A 26,085-nucleotide genomic window follows, 5' to 3' on the forward strand; every position below is an offset into this window, starting at 1 on the left:
CTTCCAGAACCTGAGATGGTTTTCCTCAAGTTTCAAGATGGCCGAGAGGCTGTTCCAGTGGGAGGCCCCAGCCAAAGAAAGATCTATCCCCAGCTTGTTTCTTTGCAAAACGACTAGCCATGAGGGAGTTAGAGGAGCGAAGGGCTCGAGAAGGGAGGTATTTGCGGAGGGATAGTTGAAGGTATTTTGGACCCAGGCCCCAGAAAGCCTTATGGACAATGCAGAGGGTTTTAAATGTAATCCTTGCATCCACTGGGAGCCAATGAAGGGATTTCAAGGCTGGAGAGATACGATCCCAGGGTTTGAGGCCAAGGACAAGTCTCACAGTCCTGTTCTGGATTAGTTGTAGAGGGCGGAGAGTGGAGGCAGGTAGATTCACAAAGAGGCTGTTACAGTAATCAAGTCTGGAGAGAACCAAAGCTTGGGAGACAGTGAGCTTTTGAGGGAAGGAGAGGAAAGTCAGAGTGCCTCTGAGAGGAGGTGCAACAAAAAGTTTGACTTTTTGAAGATGTCAGAGATGTGGGAGGAGAAGGAAAGTGTGGAGTCAGATATCACTGAGTTTCTAAGCCACGTAAGTGGGGGTAGGAGGAGGGCCAAGAGAGGCGGGCCAGAGAGTGAGAGGGAAGGATGCAGATGGTGTACCAATAAGGAGGATCTCGGTCTTGTTGGCATTTAGGCAAAGATCGTTGGTGGCACACCAAGTTTGAATGGCGAGTAGACAATCCGAGATGAGGTTAGGAGAGGAGGAGGCTGAAGGAAGCCTGAAAATGAGCTGGGTGTCGTCAGCATAGCACTGGAAAGTTGAGCAGAAAATGGATAAACAGTAGGCGAGAGTTGCAAAAGCCAAGGCGAGAGGTTAGACCCATGGGGGATACCACAGGTGGAGCGGGAGATAGAAGATAGGAAGGACCCAAGTTGTACCTGGGAGGATCAATCAGAAAGAAAAGGTCAGCCAGGCCAGAGCCTGATCGGTGACACCCAGGTTGTCACAGAGACGATTGAGCAGGGTGGTATGGTTGAGCGTGTCGAACGCAGAGGAGAGATTGAGTAGGATGAGGACAGAGGAAATGCTAGAGTCAAGGTTGGAGAGCAGGTCTTCACGGATGTTCAGGAGAGCAGTTTCCGTGCTTCTGGCAGCTCTGAAGCCAGATTGGTGGTCATGGAGGGAGCCAACAGAGTCGGAATGAAGATTTAGCTGGGAGATGGCCAGCTTTTCCAGTAGCTTACCCAAAAAGGGAGTAATGAAAATTGGGCGATAGTTTGCCACACATGAAGGATCAGCAGTGGATTTCTTGAGGATGCACAAGGGAGTGCTTAAGAGGAGAGGGGAAAGAGCCAGAGGCAAAGGAGAGGTTACAGAAATGGTTAAGGGCCAGAGCAAGGGTGTTGATGTGGTCCTTAATAGTTTTAGAGGAACAGGGATGGACCCGTTTTGATGAGGTTTACATATATCGGACTTGTCTAGCTACCTCATCGTGGGAGAAAAGGAGGATAAAGGGGGAGGGGGAGCTAAGGGTGGGGGCTCAGCCAGCCGAGAAGGAGAGGAGGAGGAGGAGGAGGAGGAGGAGAGGGAGGACAGCCTGTCCTGGGTTTTAGAGATAAAGTGAGAGGCAAGGGCATTGCAAAGAGCCTGAGAGGCGAGAGGAGGGGTGGAGACTACAGCAGGGTTGGCCTGCTCCTTGCAGATTTTGAAGAGTTCAGACAAATCGTTAGATGCCGCCAAGACGCAGGCTTGTATGTGGGCTCGCTTCTTAGTGCAGACAGCAAGTTGGTATTGCCTTTGGAGCAGGCGCAGGCCAGTTTGTCCGAGGATGAGCAAGAAGCCCTCCTTTTTCTCTCTGCTGCTTTACACTTATGCTTAAGTGTAGCTAGGTCAGAGTCGTACCAAGAATTGCACTTGGCTTTGGACTTCAAATGGATCCTCATGACAGGGGTCAGAGTGTCGAGAGTCGCAGAAATAGAGGAGAAGAGAGAGGGCTGTGTCAGGGTGTGAGTTAGCCTGGGATGTAGGAGGGGGGGGGGAAAGAAGGTTGCAGCAAAGACTTCAAGTGACGCACAATTCATGGGCCGGATATCCAACAAGGTGGGTGACAGTCTTGGAGAGGGCTTGGCTTGAGGGGAGAGTAAATGGCAAGATGAGTTGAGAGGAAGCTGTGCTCACTCCAGGAGAGAGGAGTGGTAAGGGGGCAGAGAGAGGGAGGCCGGAGGAGATCAAGACATCAAGTGTGTGACCAGCAGAGTGGGTCGGAACGGAGGGAAGAATAGAAAGGGAGAGTGAATCGCAGAGGTCGCAAAAGAGTGCAGATGTGGGACAGGTAGAATCAAGATGGATGTTGAGGTCACCCAGGAGGAGGAGTTGAGTGGTTGAGGCCAAGAGGGAGGAGGAGGAGGAGGAGGAGGAGGAGAGGTCAGCCCACTCTGAGAGAAAAGAGGTGATTTGACCAGGAGGCCGTTAAAGAGTAGCAACAGTAAGAGAGTGGCTAGAAAAGAGAGAGGGAGGACCTGCAGACTAGGCATTCTAAAGAGGAGTTAGCATAAGTGGGAATGAGAGGGGCAGGAATCCACTCAGGGAAGATCAGGGCTACACCCCGTCCAGGCCGGTTGGATCCGGGGGCTGAGAGGATCTTGTATCCGGGGGCTGAGAGGATCTTGTAGCCGTCAGGGAGGAGAGTGTCAGAACTCGTGACGGAGCTGCTCATGAACCACGTCTCGGTGAGACCGACGACATCAAGGTCAAGTTCTTCTACGAGGTGACAGATGTCAGAGGAGTGTTTAAGAGCCGAGCAAGAGTTGAGAGTGGCAAGATGGAGAAGGTTACCAGCCTTAAAGACCTTCCAGGGAGGGTTACAAATCAGAGGTATGCCCTGCAGAGGTGTGGAAGGAGCTTCAGATGGGGAAGAGGAGGAAGTGGAGGTGGGCAAGGTAGCCAGGGAAAGAGAGTAGGGGACAGCTGGAGATGACGGGAAGTTGATGAGGCAAGGGAACTGCCTATCGAAGAGGAGGAGATTAGCATGAGGGCCCTGCACCATGACAGTACCATTAGATGGAGATCAATGAAGACTCTGGAGGAGTCAAAGAGATCCATACAGACTTCCCAATGGGTGCCACCATTAATGGGAGAGTCAGAGACAGTACAGGGCATAGAGATCATATGAGGGGTCCAGAGATCTGGTGAGGGAAGGAAAAAGAGGATGTCAGTGAGGGTTTGTCTGGCAGAGGTTCTGGAATAGGTATCAGCGATGGGGAGACCTGGGTTGGAAGCCAGGATAACCTTTTTGAATTTCTTCTTACCAGACTTAGTGAGAAGGGAAGGATAGTTGATAGAGAAACAGTTGGAGTAGGTAGGGGAGTCAGATAACGCCATGGGCAGGTATAGAGAGGAGGCTGTAGGAGATATATAAATAACAAAGGTATGGAGCCATCACTGGGCTAGCAAGTTACAATTGAGGCCCAAGTGAAAATGTAAAACACAACCAGAAATGAATTACAGAAACACACCCACGTTTGACTTTCCCAGACGCACCCAAATTTGACTTTCCCGAACACACCCAAAAAGGAATTACAGAAACACACCCAAATTTGACTTTCCCAAACACACACAAATTTGACTTTCCCAGGCACACCCACATTCTTTCAAGGCAGTTTCTAAGGCAACAAAAGGGGAAAGAAATGAGGTGGGATCATAGGAGAGTGCTGAGACAAGAGCATAGAGGGAAGACCAGTTAGAGCAGGAAGAAGGTAGAGTGGAGGGGCATGAAGGGAGATCAAAAGGGTAGGCAGAAGGAGGTAACTAACCAATAGAAAGGGAAGTAAGAGAGTCTTGGTAGTCCGGTTTCATAGCTGAGTTCGCTGGCAGCCCCAGGGGGGGGTCAGGCTGTGGTAATTGCATCATGTAGCGTGACAGTAAACCGGCAGGGAAACTGACGGGGGTCTTAGAAGTGGGCTTTAGAGTGGGCCATAGAACAAAAGGCCGGCTCCCGCCTCCCGCCTCCCGGTCCGCCCTGATAGGGAGTTAATGCAGAGGCAGCCAATAAGCAGAGTGCCAGGGAAGGCTGCCATCATGGATGTGGTAGTCTGGCAAGATAAAGATGGCCAAAGTTCGTTAAATGATCGGAAAACCAGAAGCACGCACAGCACAATCGCAGGCTGAAAACACATGAATTAAAGAAGTGCTTTCCTGAAAATACTGTTTGGTATGTGCAGCTAAAATCAAAGATGCAGATTTTCAAAACTTTAATTTCGTTTTGTTTCCCTTGTAGCCTGAGATAAAAAGAGTTATTTCACAATTTACTGCATTCAGAAATTCCCAGGGGAGCCTGTGCCAGGGAGCAGTGGCAACGAGGCTTGCTGGATTAGCAATGCAGGAGTGGATGCTGGAGGTAGTACTGGAAGCAGCTGATCGATGTTTTCAGCAGCATGAAGATCGAAGGGTGGAAGCGCTGTGGCAACAGCTGATCGAAGGAAATGCGAAAGCTCACAATGAGCACGAGGTCTGCAGGCTCAACTGAAGGCACCCTACGTGCAGAACAGCTGATTTGTAGGGGTGCGAAAGCACGCGTAAACGCGAGGTCTGTAGGCCCAGCTGAAGTAACAACTAATGTAAAAAGAAAGGTGCGCTGGGTCTGCACACCGAAGTTGAAAACAGCTGAATTATGATGAAAAAGCCCGCGTGTGGCCTGCAGGCAAGCAGCAGGAAACCAGTTGTTAGAGAATGAAGGTGCACGTTGAGGCGCGCTGTAGGCAGGGAGCAGGAAGAATGTGCTTTCTCTCTGACCCCCTTCCTTACCTTAGGACTTCCTGCACTCTCTGTTATTGACTACTTTGGAAGTAATCTCTGTTCGAAGTGACAGCCAGTTCTTAAGTAAACAAACATAGATAAGTTGAGTCATGTCTTGTTCATGGCAAGAGCGATTCATTCTGTTCCCTTTCTTCAACTTTAGTCATCAGTACCAAAGTTGAGCCAATCTCATCTGCAAGCAGTTCCTCGGGAAGCCTCAGAGGTTATAAGGGATTCTGAAGATCCAGGAGCTTCACGGAGCGATCATTGTACAACACGTTTCTTTGGACCTTTTTCTTCTCTAACCTACAACTGTAGCTGAAATGACCCCTTTAGAATAATGATTTCCTCAAATCTGAGTATTAATGTAACTTTTATAAGCATTTAGATTGCTACACTAAGACTCCCCAAATATTTAATGTGTGAAATAATTTCAACAATTTGTTTTTCCCAATGTATAGATCAAGGTAGGAGTTTGGAAAGGTGAATCAGTCATTTTTGTGATTGGCATTTGAATGCTAAAAATGATGATGTTTCGAATTTGTGTCCAAATATAGACCTGCATGTTACCATAATTGAAAGTGCCTGTTTTCTTCAGTACAGCCTGGCAATTAGCCTAATTTCATTGTCTACAATATCCCACATGGAATATTTGCTTGTTACAGATAGCGACATTTGGAGCTACAAATCCTGTTACCAATTTGATCCCTGATCTGAAAGGAGTAGACCCTGATTCTGCGTATTCTTCTGTGCCATATGAGAAAGGCTTTGCTTTACTCTTCTACTTGGAACAACTTCTTGGAGGGCCAGGTAAGAACTAAAACATGTTCTAGATTAGTTGTTCAAATGCCAGGATAGGAAAAACATGAAGTTAACAGAATTTGTAACAGACCACTCACTGTTTTTAGTTAAGATTGCAACAGAGTTTGGACATGTTATTAAGTGTGCCATAGGAGGATTATCAACCAGAGAATAGCCACTCGCCAATGTGCATTTTGGCTGCAGTCATTAATATCAACATTGTTATTGAAGCCTTTGGGACTAGTGGATTTCCTAGACGTTGAGTCCCCTTTTTTGTGTCATTTATTTAGCATTCATCAGCAGGCATTTATTGCTGTAAAATTTAGACTGACTTTGAAAATGTAAATATTTGATGTCCTCAAATTTCTTGATTAGTATGAACCTGCAGTGTTGCGCCCTCTCCTTTCCACAGTCATGGCAATTGTAAAGTTTAGCACCTGTATTATTATCTGGACTAAGGCAAGGTGACTCCCTGAAATTCATCTTCATATCTGCACAAATCAATTTCCTGTTTTCTTTTGCTGCAGGAAGGTGATACAGGGCTCAAATTGCAAGCTACATCTAGCCTCTTCAATTCTACACATAAACGCAGCACATTATTTCTTACTTGCCAAGAGCCAATAATTACTAGCCGGTGCCTAGTCACAAGCGCCAATGTACTCCTGGCAGGGCTGATCCACACATCAAAAGGAGGAGAGATGTTGGAGAGTGCTTGGAGATGAGTTTTGTGTAATTTAAATGTTTTGCTTGAGAAACGTGTCCTGTTTTAATTGGGGAACCTGCATTCCTTCCTTGTCTTAGGCAAGTCAGTTTCTTTTTGTTAGGGACGCTAGTTATATTTGTGTTATTGTTGGGGAATCCTTTTTTGTCCTTGTTGGTTCACTTGTTTGGTTTCTTTAGAGAAACCATGTTTTATTTGTTAGAGATACCTTCCTTTGTTTGTCTTGTTATGAAAATATTTTGTTTAGTTTGAGCGATTTTCTTTTATTTGGGGAAAATCTTTCCTTATTAGTAAGATGTGGTGTTCATTTCAAACCTTTTTTTTGGTGTTGTGACGAATCCAGGGAATACATCCCTTTTCCCCAAGAGGGAGCCCGTCCGTGAGCCTAAGGAGGTCATCCCAGTCAGCAACACCCTCCTTAAGGGTTGAGGCAAGTAGGACCTCACCGAGAGACTCCTGCCTTTCGGGACAAGGACTCCTGTTCCTGTGAGGAACTCCCTAAGCCATTCACTTTAATGGCATAAATGAGACTAACAAAAATGAAGAACCGTATGAAATCCAGAGATTTGCCTGAAGTCAGGGCCACGATATGTCATCACAAAAAATAAAGAGAATGTGTCTCTTTTAGGAGAAACCTCCATTTGACTGAGATGAGTAGACATGAAAAGGAGGACATGCCAAGGTGAGGCAAAGCAGATACAGAGCGTAAGCAGGGAAAGCCGCCTGACAGCGTGACAGCTGAGAGAGGTGGAGCCAACGAGAGCCCACTGGGTCGGTAATATGTGACCCTACCCGCAAAACCTTGGCAGAGGAATGGCCTAATGGTGTTATCACTTTTGCCTTGGGTGCAGGGAATTTAAGTTTATTCTCCTGAATTATTCTTCTGATTCCATTGAGGTCCAGAGTCCAAACTTGGTGGGGTATTTAATATACAAGGTCCTCCTGGAAAACCTACCTAACTGGGAGAGCAGAGCGCGAAATGTGGAGAACCCTGGGAAACGGCATCATAGGGAAAAACCCAGGGATTTCTTCTCAGCTCATACTGGGTTGGAGAGTGAGCTAGACCCTAACCTTAATAAAGTTAAGACAGGATTACCATCTCCCGGGGAAACATAGGGTACTCCAATTTTCATGTGCCCGCTGAATCCTCCTCCCCGATAGAGAATATCCTGGGAGTCTCGAGTCCACACCCTCTCAGTCTTCTTGGCAAAATATGTTTCCTGTGGAAAACAAAGGAGGAACAACTTCCTTACCCTGAGAACATAATGCACTGCTCAGAAGAGTTTGAGACATCCAAGGAGTCGGGGAAAATAGGACCACAGGAGATTCCCAGAAGTAGTGAACTATCTACTGGCAATCCAGATGGAGAAATCAGGGGTTATCATGTAATGCTACCTCTACCTCCCACTGAGGAACACGCATGTTCCTCATCCAGGAAATTCAGACTTTGCATGAGATGCTGTCCCCAACCTATTTTACCACCTTCCACTTCACCGTCCAGACGAAGTCCCAAAAAGATGAGTGACCAGGTAGAAACTCCCAGGCTGTCCTTTGCCACTACCCTATATGCGTAGACATCGACGCTACCTCCCACCTTGATAGGAAAAGAACATCCATCTTATTCCTTTCCTAAGGTTAGAAAAAAAAGAGGAAAATATTAAAATAACTTTCTATACAGAAACTGAACCCATCTATAGGGTAGCACCACTATCCAACAGCAGAAAGTTTGGGCTCACCTAGATACGGGAGTAAAGGGTGTGCCATACATTGGAAATTCATACCCTCGGGCTGGAGAGGAACACTGAAGAAGGAAGTTTGATGCATCCATGGACACACTGAAACTTACCCTGTGATTAAAATCCTTGTTACTATCTTTGGGAAAGAGGTGTGGATAACCGCTGCAGTAATTCCCAGGCTACCTGCCTAATTATTCCTAGTTAGTGACGTCCCACAATTCCATCAGTGTTTGTCCCAGATCGCCCAGGTGGAGCTTAAGATAAAATCCTAGAGCATGTAGCCACAAGTCCACAGATGGAGGCCCAGCGTTCACAGGCACTCGACAAGACGAGAATCCAAGTCCTGTTAATGGCCTGACCACACAGCTTCGTGGTGGGCAGTGCGCTCGTTCAATGATGCCGAAATGACCACTCTGAGTGAACAGCAAGGCGTCTAGTTACCCACAGTCCTAGCTGTTCACAAAGAACAAAACCATGAGCGGACGCCGGCAGAGTTCAAGTTGGCTCAGGCCAACAAGGAAAATCAGAGCAAGTGTTGGTCCCGGGGACGTTTCCCTGCCAACCCAGAGGTAACGGGGAGAATGGGAGGCCGGCAGGGAATTATCATACATCTGGAAAAAATCGTCCCAGTAAAATTGACGAGATATGGAATAGAAACGTGATAAACTGGAATGGTAACAACGTGAGGAAGAGATTCGCAAATAAACCTATAAGGGAGACCATTAAGCATTGGAAACAAATATACTTGGAAGAGGGGAAAATATCCCATAAAGCAAGAAGTGCAGAGTGGAGAATATCAGAAAGAGAATCCTATGAGTGAAAAGCGAACCCATAAAAGGAAAACACCAGGAGAACCCATAAGAGTGAGAACGTTAATCACCAAGAAATCCTATCCCAACTAAGAAAATTTGTCCGAACAATCCAAAAGGCATAGCAGCATGGATTAAAGCATAAAAAGTGCAAAAGGTGATCAACTGTCACAACCCTCGCCCAAAACCCCCTCTGCAAAACCATTGGCCAGGTGGAGTCAGGACTCGGGCCTCTAGAGCCTGGCATCCTCTTCAAAAGCCCTCATGGGGTCAGTCCTCATACACCATGAAAAACAATGTGTTTGGGAACTACTTTATTGTATTGTCAGCCAACATGGAGGCATCCACATAGCTTGGTTCCTAAGTTCCAAGCTATGCGGTCTAGTGTTTTGGGGGTGGTAGCCTAGGGACTACTTTACCTGGACTATTTTGCTGGGGCTATTTAAACCACACCCGAGCAAGAAAACACGATTCACGTTACTTTGCAGCTTGCAACGTGATGCTCACCGTGTCCAGCTATTCCCTCGAACATCGGAGAAGCAGAACCTGCAAGAAGACAAAAGGAACATCATTAGCAGCAGCATCTTACCTGCAGTCTTCATCTTTAAACACTCGCAGCTACTGAGAACAGCTTCCTCGAATCTGCACGTCTCCCGGACAGAACGACCTAAAAGAGGAAGATAGAGCCAACATTAAAGAAAGCATTAGAGATATTTACAAATTACGAACTGCTCAAAAGGCTTACCTGGCTGGTTGCCTCTCGGCTGGCACCATTCCGGACATTCCACTCGTGCTGAAGAACACCACGACCTACAAGGAAGGAAAACACAGGTTAGCAAAGGCAAGACTTCGCAGTGCTGCGCATAACGCTTACTTATCGCATCATAGCGCTCTTAATGCGCCATCATTTACCAGCGGGACTCAACCAAGCCAGTTCGCCGCGCTGAAGCTACGCATACCTAAGGGAGAAAAAAGAGACATTTTAAACAAAGAAAGGCATGCAGGATAGCAACAAAACTAAATAACAGCAATAAGACCTACCTGAACAATATCAAACGGGCCGCCGTCAGTGAAGTAACTGGACCGCACTGACCCATGAAAGACAACGCACCCCTGCAAAGAAGGCAGGATGGAGAGCACGCCTAATTCTACCACAAGGTGAGGAGAGGGCGCCAGAGGGACTGAAATCATACGGGGGTGAAGGGAGGATACTTACCCCAGTCGGTCAGTCTTGAACACAGTCGTCCTGTATTTTCAGGCAGAACCTTCCCCGCAGACCACATTGGGGCAAAGCTGAGAACCATACCAGTGAGTAACCTGGCTGGGTGGCGTCCCTGTGGATACCAGGTGAGCGTAACAGAACGCGAAGCCTACCATAACAAATCCACCTGGGCGCCATGGAGACATCAGAAATGGACCAATGGGCCCAATTACTAGGAGAGCTTCGTGCTGAGGTTCATTCTGCCCGACAAGAGACTAATACCTGCCGGAGAGACCTAATAGAGACCAAAGAACGCACTGAAGAGATTAGCAGGCAATACTTGCAATCACAGGCAGGGCAGACGCCTCTACCTGGAAGCAATCCAACGATGCAAAACCCCGCCATACCACCCACTCCGGTACATATCATGTTACCTGGAACAGTGCCCCTGGCATCACCAGAAAGGTTCTCAGGCGACCCACGGAAGTATGCGGCATTCATCAATCAGTACCGCCTTCATTTTCTTTGTAGGCCTGGAGCATTTCCAAACGACCAAGCTTGGGTAGCTTTTGTCTTATCATACCTGAGTGGTAGTGCAGCAGATTGGTTGGTGCCGTTGGTAACCCATGACGATCCTCTATTACATGACTTTGGGGGGTTCCAGAGAGAAATGAAAAAGCGTTTTGCTCACCATACCCAGGAACAAGCAGTAGACCATGAACTCTTGTCCCTCCGACAGGGGAATCAGGACTTGTTAACGTACTTTGCTACCTTCAACCGACTGGTTGCCGAAGCTAGGAGGCCAGAAAACAAAAGACCCACGTTATTCCATCGGGGCTTACGAGGCGAATTAAAGGACGTCTTAGCCCAGTTGGTTGATCCACCCAGAGACTGCGCAGAATTCATAAATCTGGTCGTGCAGCTAGACCACCGGGGATTGTGGCTTATAAAAACTGGGGCAATTTGCGCAAGGCAGACTTCTGTGGATTCTCAAGGGTGTCCTCTTTTGGGAAATGCATGGGGTTCCCTGTTTTCCTTGCTGGCTTCGACACCCTAGGCCCAAATCTGTAGGTTGCCCCTATGAACAAATTGTGCTGTGGCGAAAGTCTTGGGATTACCAGCGGGTTACCCTTTTCCTTTTGCGCCTCCGGTAGGTGCACCCACACATGTGAGGTACCGTTTTCACCTCCCTTTTCTGTAAAATATATCCCTGGTGGCTAGTTCCCCCTCCCACTCCCACCCAAAATTCCCTTTGTTTTTGTGCTTTTCGTTTTTTATTTTGCCCCCTTCCCTGGGGGCAGATGATCAGCCATCTGCCCCCAGGGTTGTGCACATATGTGCCCCCATGCTTTGGGGCCGGGTGGGGGGGGGAGGGCTTCTTACTTGAAGCAGTCCCCCTCGCCCCCAAGTCACAAACGGATCCATGGTGGTCCAGTGGGTTGCTGGTCACGGATCGAGCGCTCTGCGCTGATCCGTGACCAGCAATGCCTCGTATATGAGAACCTCCCCTTTCCAAGGACACCACTTTTTCCAGTATCCCTGGTGGCCTAGCGGGCGCCAGGGCCCCAAACCCCCTCCCACCTCCCCCCATCCCTCGAATTATTTTACTTTTTTAAATTTTTATTTTCACCCCTGGGGGCAGTGATCTGCCCCCAGGGGTCTCGAGCGCTGTGACCCCATGCTTTGGGGGCTGGGGGGGGAGAGGGCTGCTTACTTCAAGCAAACCCCCTCCCCCCCAAGTCACAAACGGATCCATGGTGGTCTAGTGGGTTGCTGGTCACAGATCAGCGCTGCGCTGATCCGTGACCAGCAATGCCTCGTATATGTGGTGTCCTTGGAAAGGGGAGAACCTCCCCTTTCCAAGTACACCACTTTTTCCTCAATCCCTGGTGGCCTAGTGGGCCCCAGAGCCCCAAACTCCCTCCCACCTCCCCCATTCCCTCGAATTATTATAATAATTTTTTTCATGTTCACCCCTGGGGGCAGTGATCATCTGCCCCCAGGGTTCTCTGACGCTGTGGCCCCATGCTTTGGGGCCACAGGGGGAAGGGGGCCGCTTACCTAGTAAGCAGCCCCCCCTCCACCTGCGTCACAAACGGATCTGCATTGATCCGGTGACATTGCTGCCCACGGATCGCGCGCCTGAGAATCTCCCCTTTCCAACGATACCTGCCTCGATCTCCGGCTTGAAATACCGCCGGAGATCGAGGCGGAGAAAGGTGAACACTCACCTTATGTTTTCACGGCAACAGCCCGAAATGGCTGCTGCGGTGAAAATTACTTTCACTTTCACGCCAACATGCTTTACTCACGCCGATGTGAAACTGAAGGTAATCCAGACCCCTGGGAGTGAGGGGGGGACCCCCCCCTCACATAGCCCGGTGTTGGATTACAGTTTTGTGCGATCCCTGCTCTGCTGGGATCACACAAAACAGAATGCCTGAAAGGACAAGCTATCTCGTCCTTGGCAACAGGGAAGTAATCCCAAGGACGAGATAGCTCGTCCTTGGCACTAAAGAGGTTAAAGAAAGCAGTAGAGACATTTACAAATTACAAACTGCTCAAAAGGCTTACTTGGCTGGTCGCCTCTCGGCTGGCACTACACCGGACATTCCACTCGCGCTGAAGAACACTGCGACCTACAAGGAAAGAAAACACAGGTTAGCAAAGGCAAGACTTCTCAGCGCTGCGCATTGCGCTTACTTACCGCATCATAGCACTCTTAATGCGCCATCATTTACCAGCAGGACTCAACCAAGCCAGTTCGCTGCGCTGAAGCTCCGCATACCTAAGGGAGAAAAGAGACATTTTAAACAAAGAAAGGATAGCAGGATAGCAACAAAACTAAAGAACAGCAATAAGACCTACCTGAACAATATCAAACGGGCCGGCGTCAGTGAAGTAACTGGACCGCACTGGCCCATGAAAGACAACGCGCCCCTGGAAAGAAGGCAGGACGGAGAGCACGCCTAATTCTACCACAAGGTGAGGAGAAGGCGCCAGAGGGACTGAAATCATACGGGGGTGGAGGGAGGATACTTATCCCAGTTGGTCAGTCTTGAACACAGTCCTCCTGTATTTTCAGGCAGAAGCTTCCCCGCAGACCACATCAGGGCAAAGCTGAGAAGCATACTAGCGAGTAACCCGGCTGGGTGGCGTCCCTGCGGATACCAGGGGAGCGTAAAATCAATTGACCATTGTCCAGAGAAAAGAGAGTAACCACAAAACCTTCTGAAGGAGTTACAAGAACTGATAACAAAAGGTGACGACAGACTATTTGCAAATAGCCTTCTAAAAGAACTTTGGAGTGAAGAAGAAACTCTTTGAGAACAGCCAGTCAGGAGAAACAAGTCATTCTTCTGGCTTCATTGGTTAGAATAGTGGTTGGGTCAGGTAGAACTAGTTTGTGGACAGCAGGCTTTTTTTATTTGTAGACAGTCTGACGACTGACGAGCACCTTTATATAGGCAGGGAATACCCTCATAGTAATAGGAAAGAATAGGCTTTATTTTTAGAATTTAATGAATAAGCAGTGGAAATGTCAACACTGTGTCCGCGTCCTCCTTCTGGTTCGCCATATAATGTATGTTTTTTTTTGTGTTTTTTCTGAAGTAAACAGCAGGGTGGGTAGAAGAGGCTGCACTGCTGTCCATTAGCGAGGAAGTGCAGGATCTCTGAAACCCATTGACTGGTTACCTCAACCCTCCTGAACCACCTGCGTTGCAGTCTCTTGGGAGCATGATACTTTTCACTTCCTAACCCATACCACAAACTATGCCTGTGATGCGAACAAGGAGCCAGGTGCTCCTGGAAATTCACAGCACACTGGAAAACTATGATGTTGTGATAAGTGTAAGCGTATGCATGCAGTGACAGTTCTTCCCATGCAGTGAAGAGGTGCTACCCACTCATAGAAGGCTTGCACCCATTACAGGTAACATCCCGGAGACACTGGTGTCCATTATGAGGGTTCCATTCTAGAGTTGGGCCGGTGTTTCCCACAATGCATGACTCCACTCCTTACAGAAGTCCTCCACCACTGCTGTGTTACTGCTACCAGAAACGGCTGCATCACCCAAGCTGAACTCTGCTGTACATGTCAGCTCCCTTACATTTACATGGTACATCAGCACTAGACTTGAGGTGCAGCTCCCAAAAACCTCTTGGACCAGTGGAGGAGGATCACCTGGATGGGGGAGGGGGGGTGGGGTCTTCGGGGAGTGGAAGTGGGACACAGACTGATGAGATAGGATATTTAGAAGCTCTACCTGCCCACCCCCCTTTTCCGACACACGCACAGTCTTACACTGTGACAGACAACGGACTAACACCAGAGCCGTTTACCTGACATGTCCCAACACAAGGGTCAGGCAGTCAGGCAATTGACATTAACCACACACACCTGACTGCCCTTTACCTTCCCCACAGGGATAAAAGGCAGAGCACGAGAGCACACTACGAGCAAGGCCAAACGCACGAGGAAGTAGCTATTCTGGACCGGCAGTTCAAGCGGTGGAGAAAGGCAGCGAGACTTAAAAGGACGACGAGGAGGGAATTGCTCTTGCCCTTTTCATCTCAGACCCGCGAAGCCTCCGAAAAGGGAATCACAATACCGGGGAGTAAAGCTGACGTGTGGTGTGACAGGTGCCAACGTTGCTCGGGGGGCCTCCTGCGCTGATAACACAGGCGGGGAGGCATGCTGGCTACCGTGGCACTGTCCTTGACTCCAGAAGCAAGACAAGCCAACGGGTTCAGCACAGCCGGTGAGTTGGAGAAAGCTGATAGCAAACTAAACTGTGTTGTGCCCTAGGTTGCAATTGGCAGCATTATATGAATGCAAGGAATTTGTGAACAAAGAACTTGTGTGTGTTTGAACATTTGGGAAAGCCCAGAGAAAGGGCAGCTGAAGAGTGGTCAGGTGCCAGAGAAGTGCTCATTCGAAGGACTCTGGCTGGCCCCTTTGTTTTGTGTTGAAACTACAAGTACCAGAAGGCCCTAGGAGAGGGTGGCGTGAGTTGTCAGAGTGGTCCTACAAGGATCACGTCAAATCCCTTCTACAATCGAAAGCCTCTGACCCATTGCCAAGAAAAAGCAAGCAGAGGGAAAGCTTGCTTTCCAATGAGATTAAGAACATTGTGTTAAAATGGATATATGAACCTGATGGAGGAATGCCAAGGGAAAAGCTGAGAGACGTAAATCCTGCATTGTGAAAAATCAGTGAACTGTGAAATTGGCAAATGTGAACCCGGTTGAGGGATGCCTGCGAATCAGGGTGAAGCATGATGCACCCAAGGACATTGTGTTGATATTAAGAGTGAAAGGCCGTAGTGAACCCGACGGAGGGAAGCCCAGGTTGCGAGAAGGATCCGAGCCTGGCAGAGGGAGATCCAAGGGGTGAAGAGTAATCTCCCAAGTTGCAAGATCACCAAAGGAACTTTTGTTTGTTGTTTTTGGTCCAGTAGGTGTTCTAAGGAAAGAGATTTTGTAGAAAAGAGACTTGGCCCCCTGAAGGTCCTGAATCATTTAATGGAATAGTGAACCTTGTGCTGGAGAGGCCCAGCAGTGTGCTGTGCTCAGAAGTCCCACCTTGTCCTGTGCTTAAAACATCAGGAAGGGAGACCCCAGCCATACCATCATGACTTACATTTTATGAACACTTCTTTCTTTTCTGCTGACCATTAATCCCACACTATTTTTGTAACTTAGTGGTAAGGATTGGCAATAGGTTGTGGTTGTATAGGCCCTTTTTATTTGACAAGATGCCACTAGGACTGCCGTATTATTATTTGATGGTTGTAGCTTGCTCCCATCTTAGCTTTGGCTTTTTCTCACCCATTCATACAGTAAACACCCTTGAACTGTGATCACTTGTGTCTGTCGTTACTGGTGCGACCATGAGTTCCTTACAACATGGACCTGGCTTAGCCTTAAGAATGGATGCATCAAAAACTCCTCTCTATGTATGTCTCCTGTGAGACTTACAAATTGTTGGTTAGCCGTGCCACAAAATGTTGTGGGTGTGCACACCCTTCACTGAGGGAGTGCAGCTAAACATTGCAGGTGAGGATACTCATCTGTGTAGGAGTGGACCCAACAAATCTGGTTGTGAATGAATCCCTTTACTGAGTGGTGGATTCAATGGAAATTGGTCATACATCCCTGATGTGTTCAATTCCGCGCAAAATGTAGCATCATGAAAATGGCTGAAAGTCACCACCACGGTGTCATTTAATTTTCAGGAGCTTGAGCTAGTCTTACCAATGGAGTCGCCAGTTCTCACCACCTCTTCCCCACACACCTGGTTCCACTACTCTAGCCAAAATGACTACTTCCTCTATGAAACATGTCATAGACTTAGTCTAAGATCTGCAGCCTCCGAACATTCCGATTGCAACACCCCTGAAAGCACTTGCAGCATCTTATACTCTGTTGGTACTGGGTCCTCATTCATTTTGATAAATACTAGTTCTACAAGAGCCACAGAGAGGCTTTTTGTTTACCCAGCAGCACTAATAATTGTTCTGACTGCACACTAGCTGGGGAGCAAGTGCTTCTGCCCACATTGACTGATTGGACAACCAGTGCAGCAGTGGATCATTGGCCTTTCATAGTTGCCACTTGTCGCTCAAATCGACATTCACCATCAGTCCACCAGCAGGCGTACTAGCTGTTGTGCACCTGCGGCTAGACACTTCCGAAAAAGCAGTCTGTGAACGTGCATCCTGTGCAGGGTTATATGGAGAGTTGCATACTATGCAAGTATTTCCCCTGCATCAGTGTGGAAGTGGGGAAGAGGCATCAACCAGATGATTGATCTCTTTCTGGTTGCTGAGACTGCTTATCTGGTGCCTCTCCTTCAAACCACTTCTCTGCAAGCGAATGCTGTTGTATGCTTCTCTGAAGTCCACTTGATATATTTCAGTTGTGTCTTGATAAGCCCTCACTCGTCCCACAGTATGAAATTAAGTCCCCTTTCCTTACAGTGGGGGTCAAGTGGAGATGCCGCATGATATTGAAGCTTCTCTTTTTTCATGCTTTTTATGGTTGGATCATCAAGATTTATTTCTGTATAGGTTAATTTCCTTTGAGCATAATGATGGAGGTACCACACTAAGTGACAGAGAGATACCGTACACGCTGTGTGCCGTCCTCAAATGTACATAGCACAGAACAAACATGTAGCATGTGCTGCCCCTTAGTGTGTAAAGAAGGCGACATCCAGTGGTATACTTAGCGGTAGTCACTTTCAGCATTGCTTTGCTGACTAATGCTCTGGGCAGTCCTCGTACTGAATTCCATTGTGTCAGCACTGACTACATGGTTGTAAGAAAGCCCTGGGATGCCTTCCCTCCAGATGGGGGGCAAGTGGAGTCATCACAGCTGCATGATATCGTCCAAAAATCCACTTGTGCATGCAAGCATTTGATGACGGGAATGACATATGGGATAAAGTGCAGGCACTGGTCGCCCATTTTGTAAGAGGACATACCATTGACTTGTTCTTGCTCTCATCCAGAGGTAGCAGGTATGAGCTAAGAAAGACAACAGTTGAATTCTTGTAGCATAACTTTCTGATAGCTGTCTCATTAGCTTGATTTATATCTTGCTAACAGGCTGCTGTAAGTGTTGGAAGTAGACTTTGTGGATTAATAATACTGCCTTTATGTAGTGGGTTAACCTGTTTGCCCTTTCTAATGGCTTCATTCATGGCAAAACCTGAATGCAGAGTTGGACAGTATTTTGGCCCCATTCAAGCAAAGAACGCTTGTTTCTGTGACTTTTGATGAAAGTGCTTATGTACTGTGGGAGACTGACAAAACACAAGGAGAAAAATGGTAACCTACTTTATTGATAATCAGTAGGCGATTGGCATCAACGCTTTATATGGACTAAGGGCTTACGTACAAGTGAACAGAGTGTTGTTCCGTGTGAACATTATAAGCAAAAGTTCTTAGAATGGGTCAAAGAAAAAGGTTTTAGGGATACTAGGTCTGTATGTCCTCCAAACTTGGGTCATCCGCTTTTCTATGGGAATAGGGTCTCACCAGATTAATTTCTTTCTTGAACAAAAGGGGCCGCGGGGTGGGTATGAAGAAACGACTTAAGCATGTATGGGTGTTGCTCGACAACTTAACAAGGTGTTCCTCCCTGGGAATAATTTAGGCACAAAGGTGGTAGGATGGGTCGATCAAATGATGGGTGGCGTGTGTATGGATGTCTAGGGAACAGTTCATGTGTGGCCAGGCAAAGATTTCATATTCATCCGGTAACTCTTGCACACTCCGAAATGGAGACTATTTTCTGTGTGGAAATCCTGCTTAGTGTTGGTGGCTGGATGGTTTTCCCTGGGAAGCATGGAGCTTGTTTATCTGTTTCTGCATATGCCCGCTGGTGAAAGCAAGATGGCGCTATCACTGGAAAGACTGAGTGCAGCACGTGATTGGGCATTCTTCAAGCACTCGCAAGTCAGGCACTGGCTTTTATTAAAGCTCATATGGGCACTACATTGTGACGACCCAAATCGGCTGGTGCGGTGCCGTGTGGTCAGCGCCCCGGTGCACCATCACTTCCATGGATGTGGTGCCCACTGATTAGCCACAGAGCTGGCGAGGCACAAGCCGTCTGGAGCTGCTTTGTGCCCCCAAAGCAGATCTTTGAGGAGGAGCATTACTGACTTGCAAACTGAGATAATGAGCAGTCCGAAATTGCCTGCCATCCCCACACTACACTCTCCATAGATATAGAGAGTAATTCACACATTTCCTACGCTTGGTAAGGAACTGGGGCCTTGGAACATCTACACAATCCAAGCAGAAGTCGTTGCAACGCAAAGTTAATGGCTGCTTAAAACGCTTTGCTTATAATTGCGATAAAATAGAAACGGCATTGCAGGCACAGTAGGAAGTGGTTGATGATGCGGAAGACACAGTGACATGCACAGAATTACTGTTTGCGCTTAATGCACGTCATACAAAGCTATTGTGCCAAATTCAAGGATTGGCCTACAGAGTAGACAGCTTACCGACCAAACTTTCAGATATTGCTAGCTGGACAAAAGCAGCTGAAGAAAGTATCAGCACAACTGAAACGAAAGCAGACGCTAGAAATAAAAAGGTCAAGAGTTTTTAACCGAACTATGCGACAGTGACAAGGTTGAAGCTCTAAAAATCGATCCAGGAAAAGTAATATGCAAATCCGTCTATAAAGAGAGGAAGCTGAAACGGGCAAAATGGCGGCGTACATGGAAGAGTTATTACCTAAGCTCTTGCCTGAAACACCATTTGAGGGACTGACTTGCCCCTCACTCATGCACCTCTCACCCCATCCACCTCCAAAGCCCTCTGGTACCTTATCACCAAAAGTAACTAAGGTTAATACTATCCTGCAATTCATTTGCCATTTAGGGAAAGAGCCACATGTCCCCAGCGCTGGTACAGATTTCCAACCCTACGCACTTGTATGCCTCACATTCCCTTTATTAAAAAGTACTGCTACTTCTGAAGTTAATGTTTGCAGGGGAGAGCACAGCATTTTCTCCAGAGTTCGCCTGCGAGAACGAAGTCCACGCACCACACTGTCAAGCCCATATCAAGCGCTCTAGAGGCACAGGGAATATACAGGCCTGCATGTTGAGTCACAAGGTGGGTACACCGCTTATGCTTGCCTTCAAAATGGCAGCACAACTTTTTAAGCCCTCGCTGCTGCCATGCACTGGTACCAACAGGGAGTAAATCAACAGCCACAGCTGGGTGCATTAAATGGAACTGGGAAAACACCTGATATGGAACATATAGGAAAGGAGGATAACCAGTCACATGTAGGTAGATGAGAGGTCAGTGACTAGCTGATTAGACTCCTTATTGTACAATCAAGTCTATCAGCACTGCGAAAGAGCTCTGGGGTCACCTGTAAGATCGACAAACTAGGTTCAAGACTGAAAGGAGGAGAAGCTGCAATGTGATAAAATCCAGGTTGGGGGGGCGCTGCCCCAGAGAATGTTCTGTATCAGACAATGTTTCCACATAGGTCTGTGGCTGCAGGTGGGCTTGTCGAAGATCTTATAATCCCCTACCAAAGGAGGAGAAATACTTTCTGGGAGAGACCAGATAGAAGAGAGACAGAAGAGCTTGCTAACACAAGAACAGCCACAATAGAGAGAGTGGCAGGTGGAGAGAGAAAAAAAAGAGGCCAGGTCACAGAGAGAGCAAGCAGGAGAGAGAGAGAGAGAGGGAGCCAGCGAGGCCGGGAGAGAGAGGAGAGAGCAGGCGAGGGAGAGGGAGGAAGAGTGATTGAGAGAGCAGGATTGAGGGGGAAAGAAAGAGAGGGAGGGCAAGCGAGATAGGCAGCAAAGTAGAGAGAGAGATAGAGAGAGAGAGAGTGAGTGAGTGAGAGTCAGAGACCTACACAGAGGGGTGCAGAGGCACCGAGAGGGTTGCAGAGAGAGACACCTACACGGAGGGACGCAGAGACTGAGATCTGCAGAGAGAGAGTAAGAGATGCGCAATTACGCTGTATGTGTGCCTACGTCTTGCTCGTTTCCTCCAGTCCATGACAGGAAGCACTTGTGCACCTGTATTACTCCCTTTGGCCAGAGGTATGTGTACAACAGTGGGGGATCTCCTACACCAAATGTTGCCACTGTGCTGATTTCAGAATGTATCAAATCTTCCCCCTACTATATTCACATGTTCTACTTATTGCTCCTACCTGGCTGATCTTAATCAGGAATTGTTACAATAGAATTACATTTTTGGAGGTTCTCGGCGGCTGCCGGTTAGCAGTTCTGCCCTTTGCTTTTCAGGATCTCTGACTTATATCTGCTGAAGTCCCTCTACCACTGCAACCCTTTTCTAGTATATGGGCCTATGGAAGCCTCTATGGCGCATAGGAGAGGGATGTTTTTTATCCATTTTGGCTGTAGGGTGATTTTATCTTTGTACATTGGTTTTATAAAGTAGGTTGGCGGTAGGTGTAATTTAGCTTTGGCTTCACCAGGGGTGCAGCTTGATCTATTGCTTAGTAGCCCAATATAACGTTTTGCTACCAACTGGGGTACCCATTATTTTATTTAAATCCTGCGCTTAGCCATTTTCCTTCTGGGACATTCCTTGGTTAAGGCAAAGCACGAGGCAGGTCTAAAATGGTATTTGTGTAAACCTTCAACTTCTATTGTGGTTTGAGTTGGCCCTAGACAGAGCAATTTGCATACTGTGTTTGTGAACCTGTATGTTTTGGGGATTTTAGGGCCTGCCTTATTGACTAGCCGTCCTAACCTTTGTGAGTACCTTTGTGTGCGACTGAAGAGCTGGTTTAAGCCTGCCCAAGAGTTTTTGTGGAGACCCTAACGAAAACCATGACAATATCCTCAGTCAGTGCATGTGGAGTAACGGGGTTGAAAACTCTGGATACGAAGTCTGTACGGTACATCCAGGAATCCCTTGTATATCACTAACCACTGAATAGTGTAGGGAGAATTAGAAAGTCCCTTATGGAGTTCAGCTATTTAAGACAGCTAAACCCGCCCACCCCTTTATGTCCCCATGCCTAGCATATGTAAGCACTTCAACAGTAGGGTGAAATCAGCAGTATATACTAAACTGGGGAGTTAGGGCACCTTGGTTAGGGAGGTTGGTGCTTTTCAGACGTGAGGGGGACAGCCATGAAGCCCTTCTCAAAATCTATATTTCTAAAAGTCAAGATTTGTTTGTTGCAGGATTTGTGGCAAAGCGTCATTCCTTGTGCAATTTCACACTGTTTCATCAATCTGCACCGAATTTTCTATAGTTACCTGTTAGGACCCTCTGGTCATTACTGGCTACATGAGATTTGGACACCCCACTCCATTCCCCAGATTTCAACACAAATCAAAATTTGTGGCTTAGCGAAACGTTGTTCCTTATACAATTCCACACTGTTTAACCAATTTGCACCACATTTTACGTAGTTACCTGCTATGACCCTCTGGACATTCCTAGATACATGACATTTTGACAGGCCACCCCTTCCCTGGATTTAAGCACCTTCACACATGAGACAGTTGTCTGTAATCGCACAACATCAATGTGATCATAGAAGGACCGGTGCCGACTTGAGGAACAAAACCCGAGGGCCAGGCCCTAGGATGAACAGTTTCCAAGATATTTGCACCATAATGCACCGCAACAAACTGCACCACGCCAGGGCGAGGCGACAGGTGGGGAGAGAACACAGAAGGTCCAAGAATGCAGCAGCACACCAACTCTCAACCGCCCCACCACCGGGACCGCCCCCCAAAGTCTGCTCTAGGGTATGTCTGCCAGCCACACAGGCCCATTCTCAGTGCAGTTTACTTCAGGGTGCAAAGCACATCAAGCAATCAACTAATCGGAACAGCGGCCCACATATAATTTCAAAAACCTAAGGTATTTGGTATGCACAGTTTCCTGATCTTTTAGAATCCTGCTCCATTTGAACTCCAGCAATTAAGAAGCAGACTATTTAAGATATCCCAGGGACATGCCGATGGCCAAGACTAGCCTATGTCAACCATTTTATTATTACTTTATTTTCTCTGCTGAGAGCTATCCACTTATATACTCTCATTCTTAAATAACTGATCATTTTCAAGCTCACAACATCAGTGTTCATTAGCAAGGCTCTTTCCCTCAAGGACCTCAGAGCTGTGTTGAGATGGAGGTGTACGCCATGTACCAACTGCAACACCTCAGTTGGTTTTGCCACCGTGGGATGATTCCTGACTCAACAAATCAGTCGGCCTGCCACTCTCTAGTGGTGCGAGTCCCTCATTAATCAAGGTGGGCCAAAGTGATTAGTGTGAGAGGTGGAGGGAAAGGGCCCGTTTAGTGATGGGGATCATAGGAAAGCGGATTGGCGGGAAGTGATTGGTGGGTTTGGTTTGGTGTTTTGATATTCGATGAGGTGTTATTCATATAGAAAATGTGCAAGATCTCTTTAATTTCTAATAGAATCCTTGTTTTTTAGTTTTTCTTTGTGATTTTGCTCCCGCCTTTGTTGAAAATGTGAGGTGGAAATTGGATGTCTGCCATCTGTCTACTTTGGAGGTGGGTGCTGAGAATGTAGATGATAACTCTGAGGATTCTTTTGGAAAGAGACACAAGGCATGGCTTTCCTCCAGAAGCATTCCTTGATGAATGCAGGTCCTCTTGATCATTGCAGATCCCAGTGAGCTGCCTCCAGAATCACTCCTTAAATCAGGTCCCAAGAGCCAACGATCTCTACCTCAATGCCAGTAAGACTGAGATCCTGCTCTTTCCCTCACACGTTCTGGCCACCCTCCATGGGCCCCCTTCACTTACCCTATTGTGAGGCAAAAAACCTTGGTGTCATCTTCGACTCCTCTCGCTCCTTCTCTCCTCACATCACGGACCTTGCCAAGAAGGCCCGCTTTCAGCTACACCTGCTTTAGAGACATTCTGCCTTTCCTCACCTTTCCCCAGAAACTCAATGTCTCCAGAGCTTTGGTCCTCTCCAGGCTGGACTACTGCAACAGCCACTTCCTCAATCTGCCTAAATTCTCTCTTTGCCCACTTCAACTAATCCAGAATAGGACTGTGAGACTTATCTTTGGCCCAAGCCCAGGGACCACATCTCTCCAGCTCTAAAATCTCTCCACTGACTGGCTTCTGTGAGGATCAGATTCAAGACCCTCTGCATCATCCACAAGGCTTTTTGAGACATAGGGCCCCTCTACATCCAACTCTCTATCCCTAAATACTGCCCTGCTAGAGCCCTTTGGTTGTTTAGCTCTAACTCTCTGCAGGTCAGATGCTTTTCCAAGCAGCAAGTGGGGGGTAGATCTTGCTCCTTTGCAGGTGCCTCCGTCTGGAACAGCCTCCTTGCCCCTCTAAGACTTGAGCCGGGTCTCCTTAAGTTCCATATGCTTCTCAAGACCTTACCTTTTATCTTCTTCCTTCCCTCTCCCTCCTTTGCTAATGTCCCTGTCTGCTTCTTGACTGGCTGCCTAGTTCCTTCGGAGTCTTCATGGCACCAGGCCCCCCATTCCACTCTACCCCTGCACTTGGTCTCCTGAAACCCACCCCCCCACCCTGCACTGGCCTTCCGGGCCCCTCCCCCTGCACTTGCCTGCTGGGGCTGCACCCTTGTAGCCCTTCCAGCCCCTTACCTTGCACTTAGCTCGTGGGCTTGGCCTCCCCTGTCACTTGCTTTTCACATGGGCCCTACCATCCTGACTGGCAGCCCCCCCCCTACTCCCCTTCCCCTCCACTTCCCTTATTGCACTTCCACGTTCTGAATGTCACAAGGCCTAGTAGGATTGTTTTTTGTTTTATCCTCCCTTCCTCCACCCTCTTGTCTTGTTGCGCCTCGAAACACCTTGTTAATAGGCGCATTATAAATAATCAATCAAGCATGTATGAAGGTCCCCAGAGAGCTTCCTTCAATAAAAATGCTTGACGAATGCAATCCCTCAGTGAGCTGCATATAGTACTCCTTTATAAATGTAGTTAGCAGAAGAGCAGCTTCCAGGAGCACTCATTGGCAAATGCAGGTCTCCAGTGAGCTACCACATCAATAGGTTCTAGATGATGTCCACTTCTTCTGTCTGAATTATCTCTGATTACCCAATGAAATCTCATAGCAAAGGGTGCAGAGGGAGGTTGCAGGATTACATCCAAGAGGCTTCCTTCCTTTAACTGGCAGAAAAATGTGATTGACTGCACAAAGAACTCTGAAAACCCTATTAATTTGAGAAGAAGGTTTGCTGTTATGGTGTTTATGTCCAAGTCCCACATGACCTCTTTTAAAGTAGTGTTGCTTCCTGTGGCTCATGTAGTGGTATGTAAGTGACTTCAATCCAGCACTCCAACCAAGTCAATGCTTAGTATGGGATGCCCAATGGAAGCCCTTATTTATATATTTTATGTCAAAGTTCTTTAAATCTGGATGATGAACCCTTATATAACGCCCCTCTCTTTGAATCTCCCCGACCTCACTGAGCCAAGAAGTAGGTTTGTTTTGCAAATTAAAAGGTTTATTTGAAGAATTGAACAATATATCTCACACTTTCATGAATAGAATAATCTCTGACTAGCACACTTATGAATATGACAATGATCAGCAATGGATAATATTACAATCTCAACCATCAGTAAGGAGTAGGAATAGGAAGGATAAGATAGAGAATACTTTTATGGTTCAAGGAAATGCAAGGATGGGAAAGAATGCAACACAGAAATAAACTTGATATGATTTCAATCAAAAGATAATATAACCACTTTTTCCCCTGTGACTACTCACTCCCCCCACTATGCAATATGAAGAGATGGAAATGAGGGCATACAGGTTTTAGGAATAAAATCAATAATGCAGTTCAATCCCAGTTCCCCCAGCAAGCTTAGAGAAAACAGGCATAATTTTAAAATAGGCAAAAATACTTTTGAATGGGATAGCAATGAATGGGAAAATATGCTAAAATGATTTTAATTCACTGAAGGAGATTCAGCACTAGTGGAAATTACTTTGGATTGGTTCAGGTCAACACTAGCAATGATTCATGAAGGATTATCAGATTGAAAACGAATTTCAGCAGTTAAAAACAAGAAATGGCTATTTTGACATGTGGTGAAATGGAGATAACTTGCAATTCGCGGCAACTTTTCGATTACGGAAAAAGTATAATGAATTGGAATGTCGTTTTAGGTTCGTTGGAAAGCTTAGGATCTTAGTTTCAAAATGACAGTTAAATGCGGTTCAAAAGTTACGGAGGTTTTTGTGAAGGAAGATTTTTCAGAAATAAAGTCAAAATTTCAAAAATAACAGATCGCGCTTTAAAGATTTAGCAACAAGGATAGGCTTAGACTAAGGAGCTATGAAGAAGCAAGACACTCAACGGGCAGCCATCAGAACAGGGCGCCCGCTCTGATCTCTGTCCGTCAAAACACTTGTCCCTCTCCAGAAAATATCAGCACGAAGATGATTATTGCTACAGTTATAACAAACAATATGAGAAGAATTCAGGATGGACACAGGATTCTATAATGCAGTTCTGGATAAGTGGAATG

The 26,085-nt window shown here is 47.1% G+C and overlaps 1 protein-coding gene across 1 annotated transcript in view; it reads left to right on the top strand.

Moving 5' to 3' along the window:
- Nucleotides 1–26,085, top strand: part of LTA4H (leukotriene A4 hydrolase) — a 590,002-nt gene that overhangs the window by 409,543 nt on the left and 154,374 nt on the right. The window contains exon 12 of the mRNA XM_069629348.1: nucleotides 5,443–5,587. Within this exon, the coding sequence (XP_069485449.1) occupies nucleotides 5,443–5,587 (145 nt within the window). The remainder of the gene's footprint in view (nucleotides 1–5,442; nucleotides 5,588–26,085) is intronic.

This window comes from Ambystoma mexicanum, chromosome 12, assembly GCF_040938575.1.
Source record: "Ambystoma mexicanum isolate Mex_15411 chromosome 12, UKY_AmexF1_1, whole genome shotgun sequence".
Taxonomy (NCBI): domain Eukaryota; kingdom Metazoa; phylum Chordata; class Amphibia; order Caudata; family Ambystomatidae; genus Ambystoma; species Ambystoma mexicanum.